At 42.9% G+C, this 11334-nt stretch overlaps 1 protein-coding gene across 1 annotated transcript; it reads left to right on the top strand.

Moving 5' to 3' along the window:
- The first annotated feature begins 1838 nt into the window (after window positions 1-1838).
- hint1 (histidine triad nucleotide binding protein 1) lies at window positions 1839-7669 on the top strand. Its single transcript, XM_049019860.1, has 3 exons — window positions 1839-1998; window positions 3294-3398; window positions 7048-7669. The coding sequence occupies exons 1-3, from the start codon at window positions 1888-1890 to the stop codon at window positions 7210-7212; spliced, it is 381 nt and encodes a 126-aa protein (XP_048875817.1). The 5' UTR covers window positions 1839-1887; the 3' UTR covers window positions 7213-7669.
- The last annotated feature ends 3665 nt before the right edge of the window (window positions 7670-11334 follow it).

The raw sequence follows: 11334 nt of genomic DNA, 5'->3' as shown, positions 1-11334 counted from the left end.
CGCTTTATATTTATGGATACAATGTTTAGTTTAGACCTGGAGTAATTTTTTTTTTCGGAAATGTGGTGATGATTAAACCAACCAAAAACCAACCAAGTCATGGTGGTTCATGCCTGTAAAATGGCTTTTTAAATGTCTTTTTCTCTTTTACTTCACCCACAGAACAGTACTAAGAACTCCATTACTGCCCTCTATTGTACTGGAGGAAACCAAGTGTTTTATTGCTCATATTTGCTTGAGCTTTGTATCGAGGTGTCTTTATTTCGGTAAACATTGAACATTTTGAAACATGGGTAAAAAAGACTATTTACATAATCACATATTCTTAGCAGACTAGATGTTATATATAAACAGGCTTTTACCGCAACGTTCAAACAAAAGTAATTAAGCATAAAGCTAGTTTGGGGCTCTTTAGTTAACAGGAAAGTAACAGGAAAATAATAAGACCGCATTTGAAAATCGGTATCCCATTGTCATAATCAAATAGAGATAAGCAATGAAAACTGCAACCAGTCATACTCTGGGCAGATACGACTGCTACTACATCACAGTATAGAATATAATTATATTGTTATTGATTTATTTTCAGAAGCTTATAACTTAATATTCGAGAATCAGAAGTTGACTGAACAGTTTGTTTAAATAGGATTCATTTCCATTGACTATTACTCCGGACTTCATGTTGCTAACAACATTCTCTTGATACTAACCACTGTAATTGACTATACCTGTGAAGTACAGCAGGGACAGAGGAGGCAGACCCCGTAATGCGCGAGCGAAACGGTTTAATGAAGAAACCGATAATACACACAGCAAAAAGGGAAATCGAGAATCGCGGTCGAGGGTCAGGCAAGAGATCGGTGTCCGGGAGAGTCAGTTTTACAAAGTTCTACGAAGAGAGACGGGACGGGATGACGAGCGGAAGGGAGGTTAATTTGGACTGTATGTTGTCTTGTCTTCTCAATTTGTATTGTTATACTTGTGTCCTGTCTGCACTTATGATGTTGCTCTGTTTTGTTCTGCTTTGTGTTGCACCATGGCCCTAGAGGAACATTGTCTCATTTCACTCTATACTGTAACTGTGTGCATGGTTGAAATGACAATAAAAACCTACTTGACTTGTACTACTACTTGAACGACGTGGATGGGGCAGGCAGGCAGGACAGAGAAGGGCAGGGCAGGACAGAGTAGGTAGGGCGATCGGGGAGAACAAAAGACAGAAAGACGCTCGGTAAGGCACATTGGAGACAACAGCAACAATATTTCGCGTCGAGCCTGTGAGCTTGCCAGCTTAAGAAGCGGAGTGAGTAGCTGGTGATTGTCTGCAGGTGCTCGATCCCGCCCGTGTGGGCGTGACAGTACCCTTCTAAGACACACATTAGTGTATGCCATAGGACCATTAAACACATTTTAGGGAAAGTTACATATATTCTACATTTATGTAATATTTTATATTGTATTTTTAAAAGCAGTATATTTTAATTACAATGCAGCTGCCTTGATAGATATTCTGTAGTGTATGGAATGTCTAGATAACACGTATATGAGTAATATTACATTATATAAACTAATGTCAGCAAATTGGTTATTTTTAAACTCATGCTGAGTAATGAAAACCGCCGTAAAATGCTTGATCACGTATTCAATAAAAAATCTGTCGCAGCGAACGGAATATTTAGTTACATTACATGTGCCCCAGAATGAAAAGTTGAACTTCGGAAACGCTGATTGGGTCGCCACATACCTACGTATATTGATTGACCTGATCGTCAACCAATAAACTAAGACCGTGAATGTCTCAACCAATAGGAGAACACTGTCACATTTGGGGATATGGTTATATATTTTTGTATCCAGCATTCTAGTCACCCGGTCGCTCCAGCCACCATGGCTGACGAAATCGCTAAGGCGCAGACTGCAAAGCCGGGAGGAGACACGATTTTCGGGAAAATCATCCGTAAAGAGATTTCTGCCAATGTATTCTATGAGGATGATCAGGTGTGCATTTATGGTATACTCATGTTAGCTGGTCAGCACACAGTGGAATATTTTATTGTTCTCATAGCACAGCGCCTCGTTAACAGTTTCGGTTGCTGGTTTATCAGAATATAACCGTATATATCCTTGCTGAATATTTTGAAAGGATGAAATGCCGGGTTTGCAAACGGTCTATATTTTTCCGCAAGTAATACTTTTATAGGAACGTGCAATAACTGCATAGAAATTATTTTTGGTAAACTATTTTTATAGCACCATGTGAAGGCCTTGGATATGCCTATGTTCCGCTTGTTGTTCATCGTATGCCATGTGGGTTTTTTCTCTTTCCGCGTGATACATAGAATTACCAATTACTGCAAGCAGAAATAATATATATTTGATAGACCTAAGTCTTTTTGATAACGAAATGTGCACTTTTCTGCAACGAAACGAAATTAAGTAGCAGTTGCACGATCAGTCCCTGCATGTTAACCCTAACCAGTTAAGGAAATGCAAATAAGACTGAGGCACTGCACAAATTTATATGTTATGCTGATAATTTGTGAATTGTGTGGGCAGATATCCAAATTCCAGGGACAGTCAATTATATAGACGACGTAGGCGGCCGTCTAGGGCGCCAAATTCTGAGGGGGCGCCGACTTGCCAGCCAGTTTCACTTTGCCTCGGACGGTTTTTTTCTGTTTTGTTGCCATATCGGTTAGAACTGGTGCTACCCCTGCCCTGCTGTGGTTTTTGTAAGTGCTTTCTGTAGCACTTAGCTGTTTCAGTATTGACCTTACAAGTCCACCAAACATTGTTTTGGCCCCAGGGAAACGCGAATGAAAATTATGACGAGGCGTCACCGCACCCGTTTGTGCCGCATGATGGCGCCAGAGAGTTCGGTCCTTATTTCCCCTGCCGCATACAAGCCATCATTTTAAAATTGCTGCTAGATTTTAGATCTTTATGAAAAAACAGGAATAGACTGTATCCTGGTGAAACTTTGATTTTAATGAAAAACTAGTATTCAGTTATTCTGCACAATTTCTATGGATCAGGGAGACATTAATATCCCTAAAGTGGTGGGCTGTCATAAGATGACATGCGATTGTTTATTTTTACTTATTGATGCAGTGAATATTCTGGCACTAGCAGTGACTAGTTAAGCTAAAGGAATTGGGATACAGTGTTTGCAGTGTCCTTTTTTTTAACTTATCTGAAATCTCAAGAGAAATGACTCAAAGGCCAATCAAAAATGAAACGGAACCATGCATTACACTGATTATTGCTTTTTCGACTTCTCTCCCTTGTTTCAGTGCATAGCCTTCCACGATATTGCCCCTCAGGCTCCTGTTCATTTTCTGGTCGTCCCAAAAAAACCCATCACACACCTTTCCAAGGTGGAAGCTGAGGATGCTGCGGTAAGTATATTGAGAAATAGGAATCATTTTGAGAATTAGTAGCAATACTACTGATAATAATAATCATCAGGAGAACAGGAATAGTAGGAATGATAATGTGTACAGTACACTGGGATAGTGGGTAGCTCCGCCCCCTCTCACCTCCAGGTCTGCACATAGAATGGGGTGACTCATTCTGTTTGACTCATTGCGGGACTAGTTAAGCTTCCGCTGAATGCTGCTCCACGTCTCGCCTGAAGTGCAGATGCAATCAGAACCGACCTTGACACATTCTGCTGAGCTGCAGAGGTGGAGATGAGTCAGGAGGTTTTTGATTGGCCTTGATTGTGACACGAATAGCTGACCAGTGCGTGAGGCCTGGGTGTGTCCACTGCTCCCCCGTTTCGTCACACATACGTCAGTCACTGCTCCAGTCTTCCGTGACTACTGTCATTTTGTAGGGCCCTGGATGTTTATGGCTGTATGTGCGTGCTGAAGAGAGTGTTTTTTGATTTTCTACATTTATTGCTCTACCTTAAGTGCATTTAAAACTGTCAAAGATTGTCATTTAAATGCAAATAAATAAATAAGCCCTCACAAACCTTACACCTGCAATAATTGCTGCTAGCTATTAGCATATGAGTTTCAGCGTCCCTTTCTCTATGCCTGTCTAGTAATGTTTTCTGTAGCCAGGGCCTATCCCATGATGCACTGGGGGATCACACAGGGACAAACTAATAGTAAACTAAACTATACTTCAGTGGGTGAGCAGAGTAAACAGCGTGGACTCAATTTGTGGGGGAATCGATACCAACATGTGCAAGTTGAGTGTCATAAGCTCTATGGGAGCAGAATCTGTTTCAGATGAAAATTTTTGATCTTGAATCAGTTTGATTATCTGACAGTGCTAGTGACTGTAAAATGAGTCCATCTTTTACTATAAAAATAGGACTATTGGTTTATTTGAAAGCAGAGGAGCAACGAGAAATAAGTGATTTTAAGCCAACCAGAATACTTGTTTATGCATTGAATTAAAAAAAAAAAGATATGTAAGTTTGTATGTTTATGGTGCATCTATCCTGCTTCACATGACTGTGATGTTGGTGCACTAATAGGCCAGATATGATCTGGGGACTGTAGAGGTGGTAAGATCACATCCTATGCTATAAGCCCTCCCCATCGTGAGTCGGGCGTTTACCCACCAGCATTCCTAGCAGCCATCCTACAGTTGCTCATCTTTCAGGTTCTGTCACATGTCATATGTGTGAATGTATGTTCCGTCTTAAAATTGTCATTAAGACCAAAGTGTTTCTTCATATAATCCCGTGATCCTGCATGTTAAAGCATATAAATTTGTTTTTAATAGCTGCTGTCTAAAGTTAAATTTATCCGAAAATGAGGCTGGTTAATTAGCTTGCTTGATTGTATTTCTGTGTATCAGTCTATTAAGTGCATTTACTAATGTTTTACTAATTAGTTGCACTCCTGTGAAATCCCTTGTTGAATACGGTATGCATTGGAGGTCACCCGAATTAGTGCGGCATCTGTTGATACCTGTATAATTTATGAGGTTGTAAATGAATTTGTAATGCGTAGCACGCAGTGCTTTTGCTGTTAAACTGTTTCACGAATTGACCCCTCCAGTTTTACCATAATGTATCTGAAGCGTAACGAGTGAAACGGATCGTCTTGCGTTGTCCTGCCTCCTTACATTCGCTCTATTGCGGAGAGGAGCCAGTGCGTATCTGCGCAGCGTAGCTCATCTCTGCTGTTTTATTCACTCATGCTGATAAGGTGGTAAAGGACAAGCGTCGTCTGATATCATTGGCTGAGCTGCGTTGCCAGGACAACCAAAGAAAGATAGAAATCTACCTGCTTACCAGCAACTAAATATTTTGAATAGAAATGTTTGCGAAGCATCATCTGTGGCAGCTTCATGCAGTGGATTGGGATGGATTTTTTTTTGTAATTTCAATACAGCAGGCAAAACAGAATTTGTTTAGAAATTATTTATTATTAAAACTGCAAACAACTAGGAACTGTCGTAAACCAAAGGCTGTCAGTGCGATTGAATAACAACCAGACGCTTTTTTTTTTTTTTACCCCAGTCTGAGTTTCCCAGCAAAAGCACCTGAAATGCAGCTGGGAAGCTAACCTGCGGAGGATTCTGCTTGCTCCGGTAGTGCACACACTCGGATGATTGGGTCTCAAATGACTTCGCACGTTGGATGTGTTTCCAGCAACATATCCGAGTTCGGTATGACGGAGCTACCGGGCAGTCTTGAGCTTATCAACTGCTCTCTGTCCAGTGCTGGTATAATTTATTGGGAAACCGAAATGCTCCCAAACTGCTGATAATGCCGACTGTAGCTAACATTAGCCGTAACCAACTCACAGCTACAATTAACATGTTTTTCATGTTGATCACTTGTCAACTTGTTCCGCCCGTGTCAGTAAATGTATCCATGCATTTCGTTGTGTGTGTCGAACTGAAAATAACGTAACAAACAGTACATGACGAATATGCGTACAGTTACAGCCCTACTTATTATTCATTGAAAGTTGAATCCTTTCCTGTCAGTCCTGTTATCTGCACTGGGAGTTTTGTGTTTGTCGGGCAAATATTTGGTGATTTCAGTTTATTTTCACTTGCTCAGCAGTCTGGTGACCGCGGCACCAGAGGTGGTGGTGATGGAACTAAAGAATGGAACCTAAGACAGCGGCGTAATTTGTCAGCTTCTTACATCGCTAAGGACACTGGAATTCCCAGAGTGCCTTTTTGGACTAAAACATTTTCACCGTAGTGACAAGACTCTGGTGTTGTAGTTTTTTTTTTTTTTTGAAGGGTGGGGCTTTTAGAAAAATGAGGAATTTAGCACCCAGGAAGTCTGACACCATCAGCACTTTTTGGAGACATGGTGGCGTTTTGTGGCCGTCCTGCATTGTGGGGTCTCCATTAAACGGTAGCTGACCGGACCCCTTGTGGGGCTGCAAAGAGGGGCTGAGTGACGCGCCCGAGATAATCCAGTCGGCAAACACTGACTTGTTAGTATATGATAGACTTTCCGTGTAATCGGCTTAAGATGCCATCTGCACGCAGAACGTGCAGCAGATAAAATACAAATTAAACTGTCCAGGGGATGAATGATGACCTGAGAGAACTTTCCATATTTTAGTATTATTTTTAGATTAAGAATGGAATTTTTTGCCTGTTTCCAGCTCTCTTGTTCTCTTTCGACTCACCACCAGGCTGTGCTGTTTGCCACTCTAAATGAAAATCGAGAACGGGCACGTTTAGCAGCATTTGCAGTGCGATTAAAAGCAAGTGCATCGTTCTGACCGGTTATTATTATTATTATTATTATTATTATTATTCATCAATTTCTTTGTCTCTGACTGATATGCATGATTGATGTTCTTGCATCTTCACTCATTTGAATAACAAAAGGAGCCTTTTAGAAAGCTTTTCCCGAACCCAGAGACCAGTCAATAATGAACATGTTTATAATTTTGAAGTCATTCTGCAGTTTTAACCACATCGATCATGTAACCCAAGGTAGTGTATTAGTGATGCATTTTTTTACTTTGTATTTTGGGATGTTTCGTCCCCCTCGCTTTCCTGTCTACTGCTCCGTCTAAATCCCCCTTTTTCCTGTTTCTTGCCGACCAGCTCCTGGGCCATCTGATGATTGTGGCCAAAGACTGTGCCGAAAAGCAGGGTCTCAGCGAGGGCTACCGGCTGGTGGTGAACGAGGGGCCCCATGGAGGCCAGACGGTCTACCACATCCACATCCACATCATGGGGGGTCGTCAGATGGGCTGGCCCCCAGGCTAGCCGGCCCGTTCTGCTGACAGCTCAACAGTCCCCCCCCCCCCCCCCATCCACTGTATCTGTTAACTGACACAACAGTGAATATTAATGGAGCGATTAAAAACAGCCCAGAGCCATTGTTATATTAGCTGTCAATCCGTCACACGTATGTTACTCTGTTGCTCTGGGAGTAATAAATTCCGTCTTATCACTGAAGCAGCTGCGGATGTTTGGTGGGGGGTGGGTTGGAATGGTGGGCATCGTATAGCATCCGAATCATCACATTCACTTTTTAACCTGTAATTACAATTGCTAAGAGGGGGGAATGATTATCACAGACCCCAGAAGAGAATCATTGCGTTGCTTCGGTTTTAATTATACTATTCAGTAGCTATTGTCTTCCGCTGTTGAAAGTTGAAAGTCTCTTGTTTCGTTGTACAATGCAAGAGATTAAATGCAAGGCTGGAGGACATGGCGGTAATTTCTTCTTGTGATGCAGTGTCAAATGATTCTGAGCTCAGCTGTATGTGCGGCTGCGCTGTCTGCACCCACCCAACACACATGCTGGGTCTATGACTGCCTGGGTTGGCTTCCATTTAAATGCGAATGAGTGCAAAACAAATCAACTAAACAGAAGTTTTCTTATAGGGTTGAAGTATCCTATATTAGTCCCGATTGTCTAGAAAATTGTTGATGAGCTCTGTGGAAGGAGGGAAAATGGTTTAGCGAACGACACGATTATTCCAGGAGTATTACCAGGCTGATCTTGAATCAGTCACGGGACTGTGCATTAGATTTATAAGCTCAAGAAGAGCTTATAAAAACAGAAAACGAGACGTTCTTTGGATGGATATACTGAGGGTCATTGCGTGTTACTGAAAGGCTTGCTAAGTTTCATTGTCCCTTTGTTTACGCACACATGCCAAAGCGGTGCAGAGGAGAAGAACAGAATTAGCACTATATGGTGGCTCTCGCTGTCACGGTAGGTGCACCTAACACCCTGTGCGCAGTGCCACCTGCTGGTGCCAGATGTGTAACTGGATGGCATGCCTTTCAATGTGTCAGATAGCTGGATCTGACTGGGACCTGAAGTTGTGAAACTCATAGTCTTGGCAATGGCCATGTGCGTGTGCTCAGCTTAGACTCCAGAAGGCAGGCTGAAGTTGTCTACCACCTACTGTTCATCCCCAGGCCACATTTTCTCATGGTGAAGACATCATTTTGAATTGCAAGTGAGCAGTAAAGAGAGGGAAATCCTGGCAGGAAATGACAGTTTGCAGCCAGGGGGCAGTCCTGTGATCCCCCCCCCACCAAAGATGGATGAGGGAGACGCTGTAGACTCCCACAAAGCCATGAAAACACTTTGGTGGAAATTCTCCTGCCCCCCCCATCCTTTGTTCCTACTTTAACTTGAGCTGAATATAAAAATACCTCTTCCCTCTATTGTGGAGAAGACCTGACGTGCACAGCAGTCCTCCAGTAGGCTGGCGAGGTCAGTCAGAGAGATCCTTGAAGACCGTACCAGCAGCTCTTGGTCTTCTTCGCCACAGGGAGCTAAGCAGGAGAAGAGGTTCAGCCAGCTGTGTAACGATGTTTACGGCTTTGGACTGGTCGTTAAATACTTCTGGCCATGTTAGAGATGACTTCAACATTTTTTAGCTGTTGCTGCTTTTATCCAAAGTGACGGATGTTTTTAAATAAGTTGGGTCATGTCCCTGGGCATGAAGGACCTTAGTCAGGGGTGGAATCACTCTACTGACTCTGAGATTTGAACTAGAAACCCTCCGATCACAGGTACAGCATCCTAACCCATTGATCCACACACTGCCCCAACTTGGTGCGACTTCTTTCAGGGGTACTTTGCAGAATGGGATCCCTAGGCCTGGTGCTTAGTGTAATATATTTGGTGTTGAGCCAGGAGTTGGATGGAAAGGATCAGAATGTTTCATGTGCTACTTCCTAGCAAGGTTGACTGTGGCATCGTTGCCTCAGTCTGTTAAGTGAAGTCAAGCTGCAGCTTTGCTGGAAATTTAGTGCCTGGTTCTCTTCCAGCAAACTTGGGCGTTCAAGGTGACCAAGCTGGAAGCAGGAGTAGGAGAGGCGTAAGCCGAAGCTTACGACGGAGTCGACTTCAATTGGGTGAAACTGGCATGAGCTGCCCGTGCCTTCATCATGACACAGGGAGAATACGTGGGTGGGCAGGTGGCTTCGGCATGCTCTGCCTCAACATGCGTTGAGTGGGCTGTGCAGATTTCCCAGAACCCCATGGTATTTCATCTCTCTCTCATATGCTCCTGAGATCTCAAAAAAAGATGCATCGATCTCGCATCCTCCAACGCAGGTGGAGGTTGATGCATTACTGTTGTTTGGCTTTGCTATTTATCCTGCACCCTTCACCCAGTGAAATATGTTAAAATTGGATAACATTGCTAAGCAGACATATTCCCCATAAAGACATAAAAAACCTCTTTATACTCTGTTTTAGACAGCTGATCCAGTGCACAGTAATTCACTTTAAACAGCAATTCCAGAAAAGCCACATAATACATTTTTCACTGATGGGAAAAAAATGGTTTTGTTCATATCTGTATCAGGTTGTAGATGCTCTTTATAGACGTGTTTGGCAGTTCAGTTGTACTTTTAAAAGATCAGTATCAGCAAAACACCCAAACCAGCGCTGGGCAGATTTTATGCTGAGAAGTACGGCTTGTGTTGCACCAGCTCTGGCAGCACCCTTTGGGCACAATCCCCATGCCGTCCTGGAACTTAATCTTACTGGTTTCAGCCAGCTGTACTTCCGCCATCGATTGTGTTGCCGCAGGGGTGACGAGAAGCGGAGAAAAGGCAGTTTGTTGGCATCGGATAGCGAGACCGCTCCCTCGTACGGTGGTCTCTAGCGGCGAGAGACTGGCTGACACACGGTGCTTTTTGATGAGGCCTCGTGTGAATGATGGGGGTGGGGGGGCATAGATGCGTAGATGCACCCTGCAGCGCATCTACAAAAACATGCTGTCACAAGAGGAAAACATGCATCCATGTACCACAAATTGTATAAAGGTCCAACTGTCACTAATGGTTAAACTCACATTGTTATTATGATGGGGAAAAAAAACTGTACAGTGGAAAAGGTTTTAATCTGCCCCTTTCATATGGCCTGGAATTTAGGATGAAAGGGAATGTAGCCATCATTGAGGTGTGAGAGAATAGAGTGTTTACCTAAAGGACCATGGAGAACCTGCGGGTTTGTCTTACGAAAACGGTGTGAATGTGCAGAGAGATCACAAAGATAAACAGCTGGAGAGAGACCACACCCTTATTTCCATGTAAAGCAATATGGCTCCTTTTATTCTCTCTACCTGGAAGGTACCTTCTACAAGCTTTGCTGGTCGCCAAAGTAGAAAGTCTTCTTAAGGGCAGGAAATTTGATCACAGGGATTACTGTTATTGTCCAAATGCTTTTAATATGTTTTCAGGCGCCACATGAAAGCTTGAAACGAAACGTGATTGTGAGCTCCCATGAACAGATGTCATGAGTACACAAAGTGGGTTTGGGACACATGCAGTGTGTGTGGAAGTAGGTCTCTCTCTCACATATGTTTGCATTCATATCTCTGTGGGGGCCATACATTAATTAATGGGAAAGACCCAAATCCCAGCAATGACAACTCCAACTCCTACCAGCCTGAACTGTAAAATAACCAAGAAAACTTGAAGATTTTTAGTTTTTATTTATTTATTTTTTGATTATTTTGGTGCAGCCACAGATTTTTAAAAATGGAGTTTGCCTTTGTGGGGACTGAAAAAAACGCTCAACACAGCACCAAAATGACGGCTTTTTATCGCAATGTGGGGACATTTGGTGCCTTCACTGTATGTATACATAACCCACACACACTCACATTCCCACAATGCATTGGACTGGATTGGTTCTTTAAAGTTAGAAGTGAGGTTCAGCAAGGGTTAAAAAGGGGTTTAAAAGATGTAAATCCACACCCTCTTTCTCTGGTGTCCGGAAAGTTTATCAGTCCTGGGATTTGGGCAGAACTGTTTGAACAGATACAGTAAATTTACTGACTCCTGCCTCAGCCAGCAGAGCTGCCCTTTGGCCCCCAGGGTCCGCAGTGCGTTGTGAAGTTGGCACTCTGT

This window comes from Brienomyrus brachyistius, chromosome 7 (genome assembly GCF_023856365.1).
Source record: "Brienomyrus brachyistius isolate T26 chromosome 7, BBRACH_0.4, whole genome shotgun sequence".
Classification (NCBI taxonomy): domain Eukaryota; kingdom Metazoa; phylum Chordata; class Actinopteri; order Osteoglossiformes; family Mormyridae; genus Brienomyrus; species Brienomyrus brachyistius.
Note: the sequence above shows the minus strand (reverse complement) of the source record. Positions and strands in the feature narration are given on the sequence as shown.

What these genes read in the sequence shown, in the direction of transcription:
- hint1 (XM_049019860.1), top strand. Translation starts at nt 1,888, where the DNA reads ATGGCTGACGAAATCGCTAAGGCGCAGACTGCAAAGCCGGGAGGAGAC. An exon ending in TATTCTATGAGGATGATCAG is followed by an intron (nt 1,999 to 3,293) that starts GTGTGCATTTAT and finishes CCCTTGTTTCAG; the next exon opens with TGCATAGCCTTCCACGATAT. An exon ending in TGGAAGCTGAGGATGCTGCG is followed by an intron (nt 3,399 to 7,047) that starts GTAAGTATATTG and finishes CTTGCCGACCAG; the next exon opens with CTCCTGGGCCATCTGATGAT.